A 22,080-nucleotide genomic window follows, 5' to 3' on the forward strand; every position below is an offset into this window, starting at 1 on the left:
CAACGTTTGACGATTTCAACAAAAGAGGTGAGAAAAGCGACACTTCTTCCTTTTGATAGGAAAAAACGCCTTAAATGTTTACCTTTTGTCAAATAAGTACCCGGAAATTCTCATTTTAAATTTTCCCTCTGAGAGTATTTAAAAAAAAATTTTGGCACAACTGTCAGCCACTATTCTGTGAATTTTTATTGCTATGTGTCATTTAGTTTGGTTACGGCGTCATTAGGAACAAGTCAACCTTTTGTGTGCGTTGCGATTTTTACTATGGATAAAAATATCGAACAAAGAGTTTGTGTGAAATTTTGTGTTTCAAGCGAAATTTCTTGTGCCAAAACGTTGGAAATGTTGAAAAAAACATTTGGTGATTCAACCATGTCAAAAACTCAAGTTTACGATTGGTATAAATCGTTCAAAGAGGGGCGAGAAGAAGTGAACGATTTGCCACGTTCAGGACGGCCTTCGACCTCTTTAACTGAAGAAAACGTCGACAAAATAAAGGAAATGGTGCTCAAAAATCGTCATTATAGTTTGCGAGAGATAGCCCAAGAAATGAACATGTCTCATGAGACCGTTCGTCATATTTTGGTTGATGTTTTGGGTATGCGGAAAGTCGCAGCGCGATTGGTGCCAAAAGATCTGAATTTTCTTCAAAAAGTGAATCGCAGTAAGGTGGCTGAAGACATGCTTAAACGCGTAAATTCCGATCCAACGTTCATCAAACGCATCATAACTGGTGACGAGACATGGGTTTTCGAGTACGACATGCAAACAAGTCAACAATCATCAGAATGGCGCACCAAAAATGAGCCGAAACCGAAAAAACCGCGCCGAAGCAAATCGAAAATCAAGGTGATGCTGACCGTTTTCTTCGATATTCGTGGTGTTGTTCATTCGGAATGTTTACCGGAGGGCCAAACCGTCAATAAAGAATATTATCTTGGCGTTATGAGGCGTTTGAGAGAGAATGTTCGTCGCAAAAGACCAGATTTGTGGCGGAACAACAGTTGGATTTTGCACCACGATAATGCACCAGCGCACAAAGCGATCATTGTGAACGAGTTTTTGAACAAAAATTCAACAAATATCATCGAACAACCACCGTACTCTCCAGATATGGCCCCGTGTGTCTTTTTCCTGTTTCCAAAACTCAAATTACCACTTCGTGGAACCCGTTTTGAGAGCATTGTAGACATCAAAACTAATTCGCAACGAGAACTGAAGGCCATCCCGGAATATAGCTTTAAAAAGTGTTTCGATGATTGGATTGTTCGTTGGAAGAAGTGTATTGCCTCAGAAGGGGCCTATTTTGAAGGGGATATAATAAATTTAGATGATTGATAAGTTGTTTGTGTTTTATTTCAAATTTCCGGGTACTTATTTGACAGTGTAGTATTCAGTTCATACTCGGAGACATTGGGTTTGTTGATAACACACAATTTATCAACTATTTTGCCCATTCTCTTAAGGATAAAATTCCGCAAATATCGGTCACCATTATGGGGCACCACTGAGAATCTCCAATTTCTCAACCTATGAGCTAACAAACTAAGTAAATGACCTGATATTTTTAACGGTGTTTATGTTATTTTTAATTATCAGTTCGTAGGTAATGTCGGGAGACTACAGAGAAGATAGACTGACGATATCCTTGAACTTGTGGGACATAGGTGAAAACTGTGTCCTGGCCAGAGGCCTATATCCAGCAGTGGAGTGAAAAAGGCTGAAGGAAGTACAAAAAAATATTTTAAAATTAAACTTTGAAGCGCTAACTTTTTGCAACAAGTTGTTTAATATTTGTTTTAATACAAATGTTTTATTTGTGCGATCGTTTTGTTAAGTGACATCAAGTGAATTATGAAAAAAATTAAGTTGATTTAATTATTTAATAAAACTATTATTTACTGTTTTATTATACGTAGGTTGACTCAATAAGTAGAGGGTATAAAATAACTTACTTCTAATCCGTTTCCTTTTATTATTAAATTTCAATACATCCTTCACAAAGTAGACAGATTTATTGATAAAGTTCGCAAAGATAACTTGAACACTTTCGAAGAGCTTTTGTATAATCCGAAGCTTTATTAGATTACGTGACAACAAAGTAAATTCATAGCTCATTGGGCCGGTATTTACAGAAGTTTGGATGGTCTGTCATAAGGAGGCTGATTAAGTTATTTTAAACGTGGATTATCGGCACTAGACTCAAATTTCGGATTAAGAATTTATATTTGAAAATGAACTTTCGTAATCAAAATATTCTCACAAAATCGAAAAAAGCTCTATGAACACTTATTTCTCTTTAATTTTCTTGTATGTTTTAGGGCGAATAAATAATATAGTTTTGTATATGAAATATATCATAAATACTAAAAAAATGTGTTGACTTGATGGCTACTCTCAGATTAAAGTCCTGAAAAAGGAAATGGAGTGAAGAACCGCCTCGAGGAGTTGACATATTCCTTTATTATTTCAAGGCATCTAATATTTGTATTCAAGCCTAGTTTTTTCTACATTCAAACATTGTCATCTTCTCATTTACGTGCACTGTCATTCCAGCTTTTGACATTTCCATCTTCAAGTATTTGTTGGATTTAGTCATCCCATGTTTTTCTCGGTCTTTCTTGTTTTCTGCATCCATCAATATTCGCATGGTAAATCTATTAAGTCGTTATTTCCTTATCCATTTGCTCTACGGGTCCAAACTGAGGCAAACTTTTTTCTTGATTTTGTTGATAATGCTCATCTCATTTTTATATAATGCACGGATCTAAACATTTTTGCCCACCGTACAGTAAAAGAAAAGCATTAGAAAATTCATTATCAATAGTCAAAAGTACCTCTTTGAGTTCACTTTGTTGAGTATTTTTAAGAAATCAAACAAAATTTTTAACTGTTTGTTTATAAAAAAAGGCTGTTCCCTACATTTAAAATCAATAATAAAAACAGTTTATTTTCTGGTAAAATGGTTTAAACGTGCAGAGCCAATTCTGCAACATACAACAACAATATATGTAATAGGTGCGAAGCTTTTCACAGTCATCAATATTTTTTATTTTTGAGTGATACCGTGTGTGTTGAATTTGTTCCGACGTTTCGGCTACCATTGCAGAATCCATCTCTAGGTTAAAATGTGTGTTTTGTAGAAAAAAGTATGTGTCTATGTACTAGTAATTTGTACCGTGTCGCAGTCGTCAGTAGGCACATTTCTATTCGTTTTTGTAGTATGTTATGCTGGGAACCATGTTGAGTTAACTTTAAGCCCGTCGTCTATGTTTGTGTTATTTACGTGTTAGTGTACTTCAAATGCCTCTTTTATAATTCGTGCACTGTAATTACTGAGTTTATGTAAAATTTTTGGTTCAAAGGCGAAAAAATGGCCGGTGTCTATATAAAATGTTCCGCTATTGCGGATTTGTCAGGGTGCCTAAGTTAACACGCTCTTTTGAGTTCGTCAATCATTTTAGTTGCTGTGCGCCCGGTTTGTCCTACGTACGCTTTTTCACATCCTTGGCAACTTAGTAATTTTCATTTTTTGTATAACGATGCAGAGATAACCTAAATAATATGCATAACACACTTCTTTTTGAATAAAAGCTGTCTCACAAATTAAAACTAAAAAATAAAACAAAATGAATAAAAATAATCAATTTGTACGGAAAAAAAATGATTAAATGTTTTTTTTTTTCATAAATGAGAAAAGATAAAATAAATTCTCTCATATCTTGGCCTAATGGGAGTTTCAGCAATTGCAGCCATCGCTCAGCCATGGGAAATGAATTCATCCTGCAGTGGCTTGAAGAAGCGTTTTGTTGGAGCTTTTCAGGCGCTCTCATAGGCTCCAAGCTCTTCGGCGAAGTAAGGCAGCGAGGGATTTTATCCGTGCAGCGTAAACATTTCGGAGACACTGCAGTGCCTAAACAGCCCAAAAAAAATGCATATGTGCACTGTTATAGGTGACCTTTAATTCATTTCTCACAATTGACCTAATAGTTTTATAGTTTTGCTTTATGCATGGACGTCAAATACGATGTAAAGAGGATTTTCATCACTTCGTCAATGCACTGAAAGAAACGTCTTGCTAGTATAGAGGCCCTGCTATTGATGTCTCTTCTCTGTCTCAAGAAACTGTTCTTCATTACAATCAACTGTTAGTATGTGTCCTAGATGCTAGATTTTAGAAGTAACCATTAAACTGTGGTTATCAAAGAATACAGGTAATAGTAGTAAGTGCACGAATTCAGAAAATGACCGCGTGCGTTTAAATGTAAGTATAGTTAACAAATTACAACAGAGATGGAGAGCATTTAAGAGAAGATAATATGGATGTCTAGGTATTTACAAGACTTGTGAACAACACATTGGTTGGTTTAAGTGACCACTTCACACACTGTAACCTTAACCATATTGCCTTTGTTTAAACATCCTTTTTTTTTTTTATTCTTTCGTCTGTAGCTTTAATTAAAGTTAAAGAGCTAAATGTTTATTCCTGTGAAGAGATTAATCTAATCGAATTATTTTACATACTAGGCAACGCTTGAAAACAATATTCGAATTTTTGAACTTCTTCTTCAACAACAACAACAACAAACCATCACGTCGTTTACCCGTAAGAGTAAGCAGAGAGGATAGAACGCCGCAATACTCTATTTTTGCATGCAGATCTCGCTTCCTCTACATTCATACAGCTACTCATGCACGCGCGCCGATTATTACGACTTTTGACATGTCTATCTTCTAGTATTTGTTGGATTTGGTCATGCCATGTCTTTTTTGGTCTTCTTCTATTTCTGCATCCACCAACATTTGCATTGTAAATATTCTTAGCCGTTCTTTTGCTGTCCATTCATTCTACATGTTCAAACCAGCGCAGAGCTTCTTTCTTGATTTTGTCGATAATGCTTGTCTCAGCCTAACATAATGAACTTCTTCTTAAGCCCTGTAAATGCCTAGATTTCCATATATCTTTCTTTAAAATGTTCTCTATCCCTGTTGTAATTTGTTAAGCTTCTCTGGGTTAACTGACTCCATAGGGGGTGAAATCCAGTTTTTCGTCTACAAACTCGAAACAACCAAGTACAGTAATAAATTTAGTTTATTAATGTATGGTTATTATAAATAGTTAATATCTTTAATCCACAATTAGAACAATAAGCATTTACCTAAAATATTAATTTATTTTTCAAAAATACTGTGCAAAATTCCTTTGAAAAAAAAATTATTATTGTGCTTGATAAAATATAGGTATACAATTTTAACAATTACCCCAATTTTACTGTTCTACCTCTTCAAGATGAAGGACTTTTTCCTTGAATAAATAAGTGTTTTTCACGACAAAAAAACTCGTCATATAATAATGAATCAAGACAGTCAGATTTTACAAAGAAAACTAATTTGTTTTCTCAGATAAAGGGTTGCTTTGATATGTAAATTAGTTTTTTTTCTCTGGGGAACAACGAAATAAAAATAATTCTAGAAAAAAAAAACAATCCTCTCTTAAAAAATAAATCAGGTGATTTTTTTTAGGTAACGATGTAAAAATTAATTTTATAGAGTTTAGAATATATTTATGAATTCTCAATCAGGCTAGTGAAAATACGAGTGTAATAGTTTTAAAACGTTTTCGTGTGCTGTGTTACTTGGCAGATATTCTCATTTTTATCCATGTTTTTTTTTTTTTTAATAACAACCCGTTAAGCCTTTATTCTATAGGTTTATCAGTGGGTGGTAAAGAAAGGATATGGAAAAAAGTTATATTTATTACACCACAATACCTAGACTAATTTAGAAAAACATTTTTGTTGGTTTTTTTGCTTGCAACTGGCGGGAATCGAACTCGCGACGCCAGTTTCACAGTTGGTCGTACTGTTCTACAAAAACTATTTTGACTTATTCTTCCTGTAAATATAATATATTCAAATAATATTAATCACATGTAAAGTCTATGAAATTAAATAAATGGTAGTTAAATAATTTTCTTATATTATTAATATTTAAAGCATGAACTTTGTAGCCAAACATTTACCTAAATGTTATTTAATATTTGTTTTTAACAATGTATTTACCCTTTCTATGTCTACCGATTTTGAGATATACTCATCTCTTTGCCAGCTCATCAATTAAACTAAGATGAAAAAAAAATCTCCATACATACACCTTTACCAAAGTTGAAGAACAAAATATAAAACAAGCATGCCGATTTTAAACATGCGCTTAGGCGCTTTTTATAGGGGTGCGCCTGTAAAACAGAAGTTTAATTTTTCATTTTTGCAGATATTTTATTTGCTTTAGCGTTACACAATATATTATTTTATTTTATGACAAGTCTTAAAAATGCAATTTCAAGTATGCAAAAGTGAGCGTTTTCGATACCTCTTTCTTGTGTTTGTATTCAATCGAGGGAATCAAGCTGCTCGCTATAATTGCGCAATGTTCGTACCCCGTATTCATGAACTATTGATTAATTAGTTGTAAAAATGATGAAGAAGAATATATTTTCTAATTGGTTGTAATTATTTGTTGTTGTGTCTTTTTGCTCTCTTCATGCGGGTACAAAAGAGCACAACTTATGTTAATAACCAATTTATTAATTGGGTTTTTAAAATTATTTTTAATTTCTCTTCTGTTTGATTAGTTATGAGAGAAAATACAATCGTTTTTAAAATACTTTTAATTGACTCATATTTAAATCAGTTTGAATAAAACGGTTAAATCAAAAACATTATTTGGCTATCTTAAATTTAAAGGAACTTACCAGCAAGAAACACAGAATTGAAAAGAGCCCTGTAAATTTTAACGCCATTGCTTACATCGTCTGAAAGCGAGTATAAGAGAGGGCGAAACGATCGTTAACTTCACCCCAGATCGAGACCCGACAACACTCGAACGTTTTAGCCATTATTTCATACTGACGGCTAGAAGTAAACGTGTTCTCTGTAAAGTGTAAGTAAAGACACACAGTTTCGGGGTTTCATGTAAACCTGGTATGTTCAAAAGAAAGTGTTGCTACGCATCCAATTTTCTCCTTGTTTATGCCCGAAAAAATATTGCAGGAAAAAAAAATATGAGCAATCTCTATCACAAAATTACTATTGTGAAGACCTCAAATAATATCAAATAACCTAATTTTAAACATAAATGATACGTGTTCATTTCAATGTTAGAATTAGTTACAGAAAATTAAATTGCTTATAAAACTTTCCGAAAAACCATTTAAATTATTCGCGGATAAGCCAACAGGAAAGATTTTCAACAAATTTTAATTGCTCCAAGATAAGAGAATCTGAATATTTTAATGTAATGACTGTTTTAAATTCAAACCCGTTTTGGGTTAAAGTTTTAATTATTTTTCCAGTACAATAACGGAGCGATGAAAAGATGTACACAAAAGATTAAAAAAATAATGGTTTCACTCTTAAATTTACTGTGAAAAGTCGCCAAGAATGAAGTGGAAGACGGGAAATGATACCCGGCGAACATGAAAGAGAAGAGTCCTAAGAAAATACAATTTACAGGGGAACATAAAGCTAAGATTATTAAGATCATATATTTGGGGCGGGTTCTAAAATTGTTTATTATACGACTGTATAATAAAATCACGCCAATCATATATCAAACTGACACGTTCGAGCAAGGGTTTGCTTAGACTATAATATTATTTTATGGAACACGTGCTATTAACACATGCTGCATTAAAAAAGGATTCCTTCCTTTTATACGGCACGCGGAAGCATGTTAAAAACGAACAAGAGGCATAGCAGAAAGCGTACGTTTTTGAATATGAAAAATGTAGAATTTTCTCGAAACATGCGTTGTTTCGATATTGATAAATTGTTTTACGAACTTTGGATACTTTAATATCGAAGACGTACATCGTAAAAAAATCAAATAGTGATTTTTTCAACATAACTTAGAACAAGTCAAAATATTTTCATTGAATTATAATTTTAATTATCATGACAGCATATTCCAAATATGTTTTTTAGAGACAAATTAATTTCTTTTGGTTAAATGTAAAAATAAAACGAAAATTATTTACTCTTAACAACACAGCCTAGATTTAAAACATCGCTCTGTTTCAACTTCATTTTTATTTTCAAACTTAAAATAAATTTAGTTTAATAGAGAAGTTAAACATAATCGTGAATAAACATGAATCGGTTTGTGGTCCTGTAGCTAGTATCGTGGACTTACGGATCAAAGGTCCGAGGTTTGAACCCCGCTCTATCACAACTTGATTCCAATTTTTTTAGAGTGAGTTATTTACAATTCGCTGTAAATGGCCACCAAAATTGAAATGATTTGGAAAATCAGAAAAACCGAAATGTTTATTTTTTCTTAAAATAAAAATAACCGCATTGACAAAATACTAAAAATACACATTTTTATTTGGATCCTCTTACCATATTTTCTCTAACCTAGTATATAGCCAACGTTTATTTGAGTTTTTTTAGTCTTTTTTTTACCCTAAAAATTCTTTTTTACTACTATTTTTTAAGAATTTAACGCCTATTTGAATAATTTGTAGTTCATACAAGAATTGTAAATTAAATAGAGTGATATTTGCTGAAATTTATCAAGAATAACATCACATTATTTTTGGACAAACTTAGCATGATGTATGAAATGCAAGAAAATGTACGTATTAAAAATGAAAAAATTGTTTTAAAATGCCAAAATTGTGTATCTTTTCTTATAAAGGATTCAGTATCGCGCGGCGTATATCAAATATTTGTTTTCCATAAATAATCTAAGTGAGCGTTTACGAAAGCTAAAGAAATGGATACAAAAACCATGCAAGATAAATAGGTGTTTGTTCTTTTAAGCGAATAAATTGTCATCTTTCAGAGGAATCTGCGATTTATTTGGCCATTTGCCCATTCTCTACTTATCCTGAAAGTTGAACCGTGTGGAGATATATTTTTGTCGGTATCGACAATAGGGTTTCCGAAAGAATGTATAGAAAGGTTACTTACCCTAAGAGCGACATATTAATAAAATAAACAGTTTGAAAGTACATTTTGGTTGGAAAAAGATTATTTATTGGAGTAAAGAAACGTGTTAAAGTAAAATTATGTTTCTGATTTCTTGATGTTCCATATAAATCACATTTTTATAATATCAGAAGGAATAAAAAACCTTATGTATCATTATCATCGTTATCATACCCTTTCCGCACTTAATGGTACATACGGTACTGCATTGCTACACCAATCTCAGCGTATCTTGATAATTTCTGTAACACGATGATCAGTCTTGAGCTTCAGGTGCCAGTCCAGGGACTATGAAATATTCTGATGTAAAAACACATTAAATGAACAAGCAATGCACTTTCTGTCAAAAAATACATTTTCCCAATATACATATTAATATTGAATCGAGTAGCTGAGATATTTTAAACATTCACGTGTATAAAAATTAACATTATTTTTTTGAAATAATCATCGAAAAAACGCTCTGTTTTTAATATTTCTGTTATGAAATGGAAACATGCAAAAAAAATTAAAAAATGTTTTTCATTAATTTCACAATTTTTTTAAAACTTGTTCTTTTCTATATGAATAATTAATTGGGCATAAACCGTGCCGAGAGCTAAATTTACATTATTTTATTACATTGTTCTAATTACAGTAGTTAGTATTTATAATACGTTATGCGCGTATATACACACACATTAATGCATGCGTAGATGTCCACATAAATATAATATAAATAAATAGTGAAATAAATAATAAAAATAACAAAGAAATCATAAAGCTTGTATTTACATAAAATACATTCAAATCATTCTTAATATCTAAATCTTGTCCTTTTTTTACAGATTAACTAAATTGCGATAATCCGTTGAATGAAAACATTATCTTTGAAAAAAATTAAGTTAGAATTTAACCATTTTGTATTGTGTGGACCAAAGCTATTTGGATTAGGCGGGTTATTTGAATCAAGCTAAGAAAAGTGGCTGTATATTTTAGCTACTGTAACAAAATAACAATAAAAAATAAATAAACGTTGTAGGGCTATTTAATGGACGCTGTAATATAAAAAAAACACTGGTTCTACAGTTTGCGTGGTTAGACAGTTAAAAATCGATCTTTGTTAAGATCAAACAAGCTAGGCATCAAATAAAACGTTATGTAATATTATCTGCGTTCTAAGTGTTTTTTTGCAAAGGTGAGAAATGAAACTATTTTAAAATACTATGTATTTATATGTAAAAGCCAAGTTAACAGAATAAAATGAATTTCTTTGTTTTTAATGTTTTTTTCTGTGAAAATATAAATTTCCAACAATGATATAGCCAAAAACCACACAAAATCACGATTCAGAGGAAAAACTACCACAGGAAAGTATAAAAATATTCACTCTTTTTTTTGTTGGCTGGGGTTTCAAGATGATGGTTTTGCATGAAGGTTTTGTGCATCCTTTAAAGAATGATTGGATTCAGTGTTTTGCTTGTAAAGAGTAATGCCACAAAAAAAATTGTGGTAAAAAAATGTTCAATAATACTTTCATTTGTGCGATATCCAATCCATTTTTTTTAATAAGTGTCATAATTTGTATTAGCTATAAGCAAAAACTGCCAGTAGGGTTGCAGTGAGTCACATCTTGCTGGAGGATGTGATTCTATAAAATGCTGCAAATACCTAGTTGCATTCCACCGACAACATGACTGATAAGTTCAACTCGTTAGCGTCCACGTCGCGAACCCTGAGCAATGGGATCATATTCATAACGGTGTGATCACAACAGATAACGAGAGGATGAAAAACCTGTTTTTGGTGCTTCAAAACCAAAACCAACCAGCTAAGGGAAGGTAACCCCGACAGATAATCTACCAGAGAAGGCAACGAAAAACCACTTTGGTCATATTTTCTCAGGAATTACTACGGCGAGTACTTCAATAAGCAGTCGTCCTGGCTGCAAAATGTAAAATTAGCGCAGGACAAATACAAACTGCTTTCGTTGTAGTAATCGCCAACGTCGGGGGAACCCGGCGAGGCACTAGAAGAAGAATAAAGAATAAATTTTAATACCTGTTTTATTTTTTTATAATTTTCTTCATTTGAAACTATTTTATGGGTTTGATCCGAGTAACCCTACTGCTGATCCGAATCACAACATTATATATGTTGTGATTTGGATCAGTGAAGAGGTTTACGGGTTTCATTTTATTTATTGTTTGTGTGTTGTTAAAAATAAGTAATTCTAAAATGTCAAACATTTAATATTTGGTTTTTTATTTGCATTATTGCTTTTTTTTAAGGAAACATCAAAAATAATCCAAATAACCTCTGTCTACCGTATTAACCGACATATTATAATTATATTACAAACATATATATATATTATATATTTTTTACAAAAAACATGGACTATTTTCTAGAAATAAATTATTCGTTGAGAGTGGACTTAATTAAAGAAAATTATATTTATTTCAGTGCCTGAAATATGTTTACTTGAATAGATAATTGTTAAGTAACAATTTAAATCGAAATAGTAATAGATCTGATAGTGTACTGTCAATTCCAGGATGCAGAACTAAGTTCGCACAGAGGCACTCCTTACGTGTTGGTCCAAGATATTCCAATCTTCTAACCAAGGAACTACAAAACATTAAGGCACTGGTACAGTTTAAAGTAGGTTTGAGGTCTTGGATTAGCATGGAAGGAACAGATAAACACATTCTTAAAAAAATAAAAAAAATAATCAAAATGTAAAATAAATGCATGCTGCGAATAAATCATATTTTCGTAATATCAGTATATGTTAATTTGGTCTTTCTTTTATTTTTCTTTTCTTTTCATGGTTATGTCATACCATATATATATGCTTTAAACTTTTTTAAAATTAACAAATAAATGGCCCACGCTCAGACGCTGAAGTCTTTGTGGGCATTTTTTCCAATTCATGTCATTGCTTAATTTTAAGATGTATTTTTCTAAAGTGTATTTTTGTAATTGTATAGTATGGAAAAATAAACAAAATAAAAAAAATACATTGAACTCCTTAATAAAGATACCAGTCTCGAACATGTCGCGAAAGCGATGAAACCGGTCACCGAATTTTCCAAATTTGTGGATTCAAGTATCACTCGTCTTTTAATTATATATAGTATTACAATAAACTTTCATCAAGTATTTTCACTTACAAACTTAAATTTTTAAAATATTTTTTTTACATGGAACGGTGATATGGTGCGTTACCTTCGCTGTACAGAAGTCCGTATAGTCCGTACAGTACCACTCACGTATCGCACGCCGATTTATCGCCCCTGAGCGGACAATGTTTATCTCGGCACGTCTATTGTTGGCTAGTTTTATAGTTTACAGGTGCGCTATTCGGTCCCGAACAGTGCAGGTAAGGCAGCTATGAACGTTCATTTCGCCCCGTACTGGATAAGAGAATGTACTTACTAACTCAAGCCGTTTTGTCTAAACGAGATTCTACCCTGTAGATATTTGAATCAACTGCAATGACGTATAAATAAATAATTCATGCAAGTTCTTTTCTAACGACCGGCCATTCGAATATATAACGATAACAAATCGCACCCATGCAAAATAAAGACTTCTAAAACAAGGCCATACTACAACCTTTTTTAGCTAAGCTATTTATGGCTTTAGTCCTTAAAATATAGCTTGATTAGAATGATAGATGTCAAACTAATTTCATTAGTGGTGGGAGATTATTGATCACTGATCAAATTGATTTTATCAGTTTTTTCATGCAATCATGAAACTCTGTTTCCAAAAATTGATGAAAACGCAAAAACAAGCCTATTTTAGTATGTTGAATACAATTATTTACCAAAAGTAAGACATTTATACTTTTTTCGTGAACATTATCAAATGAATTATTTTTTTATTCGACCAAATTACATTGATCAAGTTGTCCCATCTCTAACGTTTTTGCAAAATTATGTAACCTTGTAAGAATGTCGTTAATAATTAGGTTTATTTTAGTTTTTTTTTAGTTTTGAATCTGATTTTATATATTTATGTTGATTTATATGTCAAGAATTGTATTAAAAAAAAAAATTAACTTACCAAATACGAATGATTTTTCGTGTGTCAATATAAATCACTCCTTAGACGTTACAACAAAATTATGTCGTCAGTTTTTCTGACAACTGTCATTTTAATCATCTTACATTTTAAGGACTATAGTTAAAAATGGCCTCAAAATCCAAATATTTGAGTTATTTTAATATAAAAAAGGTTTTGCCAATGATAGATCATAAGCCCTGTGGATGTCAAGACTTCTATTTTAGGGGGAGGGGGGGCTAGTTGTTATCATATTTATGATATCTTAATGTACATATATTAAAATATAATAAAACAATTAACGTGACTTCATACGAAGTCCAAAAAAACAATTATAGCATTTCAAAAAATATATTAAAACTTTAACAATGTGCCCCACACAGGAGCAAGCATTTACTATGTGGGAGGTCACAAAAATCAAACATGCATGTAGTTGTTGACAATAATAAGTAGAATATATAACAACATGTTATGATATAATAACATAAGCTTATGTATGCTGTAAGCTCCTTTTCCCGATCGACAAAAAATATTTGCCGAGGTTTGTTGTAACTAACAATGTTAGATGTGATTAGACCATTCTCTTGACGTTTGTAATGTCAAAAAAAATACTTTGTATGCTTCAGCAGCTCTTCGAATAGATACATTTTTTCTATTACTTCTTTAGCTGCTTTTTTGTAGATCTACCCGAAAATTAAACCTCTACTGTTTTTTTTAATATGTCCATATCATCGTTGTATAAAATCTCGAACAATAATAATCAATGGTTTAATAATTTTACATAAATATGCCATTTAAAGTAAAGGGAAACTTTGTGGAGCTAGTTGTTACAGTAACAACTTGTCGCTCCATTATTGTAACAACTAGCCCCTCTGACCCGAAAGAAAAACAAATTGTTACAGCATTAACACGGAAAGTGTTATTCTTTCGATATACTGTCTGAATGTAAGTACAGACAGGTAGAGTTTTACCAATTTACTTAGAATCAACTAACCTCTTATAGTGAGTGCACAATCAATCATCAAAATCGATCAACGAATGTTACTTTCAGATACGAAATACACTTTAACAGCTTTTTTTTAAATAACGCACGACTGGCAAGAGTGTCATTCCGTCGAGCATTACGGACCCGATAACTGAACGTAGTTATGCAGAAAGCAGGCAGTCCACAATTTCGGAAAAATGAGATATTGATGTTATCGGGTGCAATAAAGTCGATTCTAAGTTCTGGTAAAAACAGCCAGACCGCTTTCATATAAAAAAAAACTGTATTAATCACCTCCAAAAAATGGTGTCGATCACAAAAACGGCATTTCTCAATTTGCAGAAAACACCCACAAAACAAGAAAAATCTTACGATACTTTAAAAACCTTTTAAACTGGTCAAATACACAATAAGATTCTTGTTTGTAATATCTAAAAAAAAAAAAGTATTCATTGTTTATCGTTTGTTAAACTCAAAAACATTTAAACGATTGTGTAGATTTTGTAATTCATTATTTTCACAAAATGGCTATTATCTCAGTTTCACTTTTCTATGGCTGGCTTCTTTCTGTATAACAACGTTCAATTGAACATGCTGTGCAACACGTACGTCACAGAACCTAGTGGTGGGGGAGTTATTTAGAATGTAACAATTGCCCCCGTAACAACTAGCCCCAACTTCCCCTACATTATGTAAAATTTTCTTCATGTCTGTTGTGATATGTTAATATTAACAGCTTCTTACGCTTTTAAATCCAGTCCATGTCTATAAAAATTTGGACAAACTCAAAACATTGTTGATGAATCCACCTGGTCCAAGAAAAAGTATAAAACTTGAAAAATATTTTCAGGCGTTGCCGAGTATGTAGATGAAATAATTTAATTAGATGAATCTCACCAACAAAAATAAAATTTTCAGCTCTTCAACTTCATAAACGTCAACATATAGTATAGCTAAAGGAATGTAGATGTTCAAATACCGGCTGAATGGTGAATGTTACACAGTGTGTAAAGTGGTCATTTAAGCCAGCCAATGACAGCTCATAAGCCCTGTCGATGCCTAGATTTCTATATTCTCTTCGTAAAATGGTATTCGTGTCTTCTGTTATATCTTTATTTTATTAATTTAGTATCAAATTATGATGAATATTTTAAATATTTATTTTTTAATTAAATAATGGAACAACGAAATAGCTTTTACTTAAAATTCAGTAACGTACTGCGTCAAAACATAAAAAATTAGCTTTTCTCGATCATTTGTTTATCTTTTAGAATCATAAAATATGCACACGTTGCAGCCAAATAATTAAATCAGCTACCCAACCGAGTGGCAAGGCTGTTCATTAAACGCTGGCATTCACCTGAATGGCTAGGCCGTTCGTTGAATGAATTAAGATTACTAAACGTTCAACGCGTTGGTTGGTTGTAAACAACCTTTTGGAAACGGTCGATTTAAAGCCCGCCGGGTTTGTTTAGGATAGGTTGAGTTAAGTTTAATAATATTAAGAAAAAAAAAATTACTTAAATTATTAAGTCAAGTTAAGAATGAATTATTCAGTTAAATTAAGGATTGAGTTGAGTAAAAAATGTTTTTTTTTAAATCGATATTATTGAGCTTTACCCAATCATCCTAACCTAACCTAACTTATTATTGTTAAAGAGGCAAAGCGACGTTCACCCCGTTTGTCAAACGTTCATTCAGCGAACGTGTTGTCATATTAAAATACAATTTAAATTATTACAATTTTTTCATCTGTTTACTATTTTCCTGAATGGACGAATCGAAAGGTCAAAAGAGCTGGCTTTGTAATCGCTCGACAGTTAAATACATACGAAAATTAAGCCCACCGTCTTGGTTATTATCAAAAGTCATACAAAAAACTTTGTTCAAACTATCATTTTTTGCTTGATTTGGAATTTAATGGAAATCATAATTACTTTGAAGCTGCCACTTTTTATCACAGAAGCCTATTTAATTTTTTTTTTTTGTTGATTCATTCAAAATTACACGTTGAAATAAAAGTGAACTTATTAAGACTTTTTAGGCTATGTCCGTGTCAAGCCATGATAAATAACAATAACAAATCTATAGTAAAATTAATTAGATTCAAATATAATGACATGTGATGCAATATAATAAAAATCCGGAAAAAAGGGTATAAGTTATAAATAATAAAATTCCAAAGAATACAATGTAAAAAAGATAATCAGACATAAATATTAAAATGTAAATTATAAATTTTACAAATTTAGATTCATACATAATCAAATATACAAAATAACACCATCATTGAAATCAACAAAATAAAAGTATAATAGTAAAATATAGTAGTATTAAAAAAAAATTAAAAGAAATCAATAGAAAAAGAATATATATATGTATATTTATATAATAACATAATTTAAATGATAATTGAGATATGGTTTCTATAAACTCACTCTACACTGTAGTAAGAAATAGGAATAATTAATAATATGCCAAATGAGATTGAAGGCTAAATTAAATAATACAAAAATGTATTATGAAAAAAACATAAAAATATCAAAATATTTAAAAAGCAAATTAAAGTAAAAGTATGGAAGGAAAGCAGATTTTAAAATATAATGAGAACCATTTAGAAATTTAATTAAATTAGAAACGCGAACTAAATTTTCGGGGACATTCATTAGTTGGCTTCGATCATATGACGTCGAGATGACAAGCTGGCAGAACATACTGAGGTAGATAGAGATAGTACGAAAATTAAGTTTACTGTCTCGATATGTACCGATGCAGGTAGTCTTTATAATCGCGGCCCTGGTCACGAACAAAATTAGTTGTCATAGCGTTAAATGGAGGAAATTTTATTGAATAACGCCATTGTTAAAAAGGCAGTCAAATACGAGTATAGTATTGTAGTCCCTGCGCTGGCAGTAAAATTAACAAATCGCCAACGTATTGGGAATAGGAGAAACGTTCGCGAACGTGGCGCAGATAACAGCGACGCTAACTACTAAATACGTTAAGTAAAACACGTTATATTGCCAATGTGAGGTAAGTTTAAAAGCGCTGACGTATGTAAATTGATAACGTGATAATGTTGTAAGACCGAGACTTTTTCACCCAATATAAGTCCATAAAAGCTGGACTATTCAAATGACAAAAATGGTCGTGTGGTTTCATTTTTTAATGTTTTCTTTAAAAAATAATGAATAATTATTAATTTTGAAAACATTGACAATCAGACTGACGTGACAAAATATTTGGGAATCTACATGGATGCACAGATTTCATGGATTCACCATTTTGATTATGTTGAAACTAAAATCTCTTTTAATGCATAGAAAAAGTTCAGTGGCTTTTTTATTTTTCATTTGTTAATAGACTATTAAACTAAGCCAAAATATTTTATTTTCAATTTTTATGTATCGTATTGTCAGCGCTACGATTTTTTTAGTTTTGTTTTTTTAAATAACTCCACGCGTGACGCCAAAAGTTCTCTTCCGCTTTTTCTCGATCAGTTCTGCCCATTGGACCAATAGACCATTTACGGCAAGCAAACCGGAAATCTTCTATAACTCTCTTATATTGATTTATATGAACCAGTGAAGACGTTCAAAGTAGTCCGTTTTTTCGTACATTTTCAGGAAACTTTGCCGAATTCTCCAATTTTTGTCGCGCGCAAGAAAACATTTATTGTATCCAATTTCCCGTAGGGCTGAAGCTCCTCATTGGCAAAGTAATCATTAAAAAAAACCCATAGAAACAAGAATATTACGTACATACATTACAAGGTATAACTAGGTGTCTTTATTTTATTTGTACAACTATCTAACATAAGATACATTTAAACATTCTGCTTTTCGTAGGAAATCTTTTTTTTTATGAATGAATCTTTTTTGTGAAAAGTGTTGATTTGAAAATATTGTTACAATAAGTACGAATACATACATACACATTATGAATACTGATAATTAATTGTTTTTAGACGTATTTCTTTATCTAAATAATTTTTAAAAATATCAGTTTTGGTTTTTAGGCCAAATACCATCTAAAGAACAAAACAAACAAAAAAAATTCGTTGCAATAGAGAGAAAAAATATTTTCGAGATTGAAGAGTGGAGAAAATGTGGATGGTGAAACGTAGTCAAAATGTCAAACGTAGTCAAATGACAGGTCATAAGCCTTGTAAATACCTTGACTTCCATATTTATCGATAAACCCGTATCGATTTACCCATCCTTACGGTACTTACCTTACATCGAGATAGAAGAAATCCAAAATTGGAAGATTTGGATTTGAAACAAAACCAAACAACATTTTGACATATTACATTAGATTGCATAAAAATTATTAGATTCATGGCGCGTCGTTGTAAACAACGATACATTTCATAGTGTATTTCATCACCCAGTGCCCAAAATTGAAAAATATTCACAACGCATAAAAGGTAGGTCCATTCCATGTTCCTTTCCTTTCTTCAAATATTCCCAACCTTTCACAAAACTGAATGAAATTGTTTTTTTTCGCTACAGTCCGTTTTTCGTTAACACCCTTTTTAAAAATGTTTTCCCTCTCTGTTGCAACAAATTTTGATCTAGTGAGGAAATCCAGCCAGTCTGCAAACATTTGACACAACTTTTTTTCTTACAAAGAATTTGTCAATAATTCATTGCATCTTCACAGTACACCGTTGGCAGCTTCATTACCTACATTGAACGTGAACAGAAGGAGGTGTAGAAAATTTCATTTTAATAGCTTGTAATCAAATAAAATAGAATATGTAGCGTAAAAGCAAATTACATACTGTATTATCTTAAAAAGCAGAAAATCGACATTTGTATGAATGTTTGTACTGTTTTGTTTTACTTTTAGTTCTCATTTTTTAATTTAAAAAAAAAATGGACTCAACTTATGTTAACACCTAACGTGGTTAGTAAAAAACAGTAATTTTATGAATACAATATATAATTCTATGGTAAATAAAATCCCAACATAATGTATCAGTTATGTAAGTTTGAAGGTGTTATTGCTCCTTATTAGGTGTTGGTCGTTTGGGTTAACCCCTTGGCGTCCAACGCGATTCGCCAGACGCTGCAGTTATGTACAAAGTTTAAACTACCCCAGGAGATAATGATACCATGTTGGTACAATTTAACTCGTAAATGGTCACACCAAGTTTGCTTCCGATCATTGGGTACTGTTAAGTCGGTTTGTAAGTTGTAAGCTGATACGGAAAATCATAGCTTGGAATAAAGAAATGTAAATATATAAGAGTTTGAAAAACTCTATAGAAAAAAATATTTATGGTAATAATTATAATAACAAAAAAATAGCAATTTTACTGTCGGGAAAATATGATTCGTTAAAATTAATGAAATATGGATGCACAAACGTAGGCAGACGCTGAATGTTACACAGTGTGTAAAGTGGCGATTTAAAGAAGCCATAAATTTTCCATTCAGATAATAATAATAATAATTATGGATAACTTATATAGCGCCATTTTCGTAATATAATACCTCAAGAGCGCTATACAAAGTGATTTTATGAAGATATAAATTTAATTTTAACTTTTTAATTTAAGAAAAATAATGTCACTTTTCATATTTCTTTTCCACCACATGCTAAGAATTTATTCAAATGATTTAGAGAACAAGTGGGTTTTAAGTTACTTCCGAAATATCACGTCACTCTCACAGTTTCGGATTTCTGCTGGGTAAAACCACAAGTGTCAAACTTTTTTATTTATTAATTTTTACTGACTTATAAAACAAAAATAATATTACATTAATTTATCCTAGTTATGACGCTTTTCAAAAAAAAAATTCACCAACTTGTTCCAGAAACCTGACGATGTACAGAGGTTTGTCTCAAAAAGTACTATTGTATTATTTAAAGAAATAAAATATTCTCCTAATAGAAATTTACGTATACAGAGGTTTTAAATAATTTACATTTTCAAAAATGTAATTTAAAATAAAAAAATATATTTTGAAACTAATGAAAATACTATAAACTCAATTATTATCTTAAGAAATTAAGAATAATTGGTTCTTGAAGTTTGATAAAATTATAGCTCATACATCTAAATTTTGATTATCAGTGTGTTAGTTTCCGAGAGAGTTAATTCTCGGGAATAGAGAATAGGCTAAAACATAGTCGGCCTCATGGTGTGATGGTCAGCGCGTTTGCCTACCATTCAAGAGGTCCCGGGTTTGATTGCCGACATGGTTGAAATGAATTTTTTTTTAAATTCTGATTTCACACAAGAATATCTCATAGTCCCTGGGCTGGTACCTGAAGCGTAAGACTGATCAATTTACTTTCATGTGACAAAAATGATCGAAATACGCTGCAATTGGTGTACCAATACAGTGTTCTTTGCACCATTATGTGCGGAAAGAAAATTATGATGATGATAAGAGTTAATGTTTGAACTTGACATAGGTATATTGATAAATCTAAAATAAATATCATGCATTAGGCACATTGAAATAGATACATTATTTAATTTATTTTAATCGCTGCCATTCTCAAACATTGTCATATTAATATATTACAATAGACATGAAAAACATTTAACAAGGAAAGAATATAGAAGTCTAGGCATCCGCAGGGCTTATTACCTGTCATTGGCCAGTTTAAGTAGTCACTTTACAAACAGTGTAACATTCACCATTCTGCCGAAATTTGAACATCTATATTCCTTCGACTCATCCATCTGTTGAAGTTTTTGAAGTTTAAGAGCTGAAACGTTTATTGTTGCGAGTGAGATTTATCTGACTAAATTATTTTACCTACATACCAGGCAACGTCTGAAACCGTTTTTTTAATTTTTATACTTATTCTTGGACCAGGTGGATTCATTAACAACGTTTTGAAATTGATTTTTTGTAGACAAGGACTAGATTCAACTCCCTAGAAAGCTATTAATATTAACATATTACTACAGACATGAACAACATTTTACAAGAAAAAAATACTTGTAAAATGTTCTTCACGTTTGTTGTAATATGTAAAAAGAATGAAAAAATATTTGTAAAATATTCTTCTTCTCTGTTGTAATATGTTAAAATTAACAGCTCCCTAGGTGGTTGAATCAAGTCCGTGTTTATAAAAGATTGGACAAACTCAAAACATTGTTGATTGTAATATTATTTAAACATGACAATGTTCGAGAATGGCAGCAATGGTTCATTGTAAGTATCTATGTTATAAAGCCATAATTGGTTAAATCGCAAAGCTAGAATTATGCCTATTTTGTAGCATATGCGAGTTATTTTCATAATAAATTTAGTATATTTGAGTTTAAATCTGATTTTTCCATTATTACTCTATTTTATCGGAGGTGCGATATTTATGTCAAACTAATATAAGTACCCACAATAATTATCACAGAACTTATAAGGAAACCTAATGACGTCACACAACATTACTATAGGAAAACGGAGGTAGATGGATATAAATTGTAATGTGATATGAATATAGCTGCTAAAAATATTTGATGGTGAGTGCCGAATGGCCACATTTGCTCGCCCCCCTCGAGCGAAATAATGCGGCAATCCATCAACGAATACTGTCGCGCAGCACGCCATTTTGGGACTTACTTATACTCGTATGGTCGAGGTATTTATAGCACACAAGTAATTTAGTCTGGGATTATTAAAACGTAGGAAAATCAAGAAATGCATTACGAAATATTGAAAACTTCTAAGCCATCGCAAATAAAACGTCAAATTTGCTTCTCCTTTTTGTTTAAAAAAAAAGGTGTTTTTTTAAACAATTTTTTTTAAATGTTTAATTAGATACATTATCTCATTCACTCAGAACAGAACATGTGCATTTTTTTAACCATGTTTCACATTAAGAATATTGACACTTCACAAAATTTGAGTAGATTCTGTGTAATACGACTTGCATTTCTTTTCAAATAACTAATATTTTAACTACAGAGAAAGCCCAAGATTCTAAGTTTAAATAGTCTTTTAGAAAAGGCATTAGTTGGTCATGTACAGAATTACTTGCTCAATCAGACAAAAATGTTGTGTTAGTTGAAAATGCTTCTAGAAACAA

At 31.5% G+C, this 22,080-nt stretch overlaps 1 protein-coding gene across 1 annotated transcript; it reads left to right on the forward strand.

Annotated features, from left to right (window-relative positions):
• Positions 1-372: 372 nt before the first annotated feature.
• LOC148275904 (histone-lysine N-methyltransferase SETMAR-like) lies at positions 373-1,338 on the forward strand. The gene has a single exon (XM_088235056.1). The coding sequence runs from the start codon at positions 373-375 to the stop codon at positions 1,336-1,338; it is 966 nt and encodes a 321-aa protein (XP_088091182.1).
• Positions 1,339-22,080: the final 20,742 nt, after the last annotated feature.

The sequence above is a fragment of the Micrasema longulum genome, unplaced genomic scaffold, assembly GCF_059751315.1.
Source record: "Micrasema longulum isolate JH-2025_06_02 unplaced genomic scaffold, ASM5975131v1 h1tg001318l, whole genome shotgun sequence".
NCBI classification, from domain to species: domain Eukaryota; kingdom Metazoa; phylum Arthropoda; class Insecta; order Trichoptera; family Brachycentridae; genus Micrasema; species Micrasema longulum.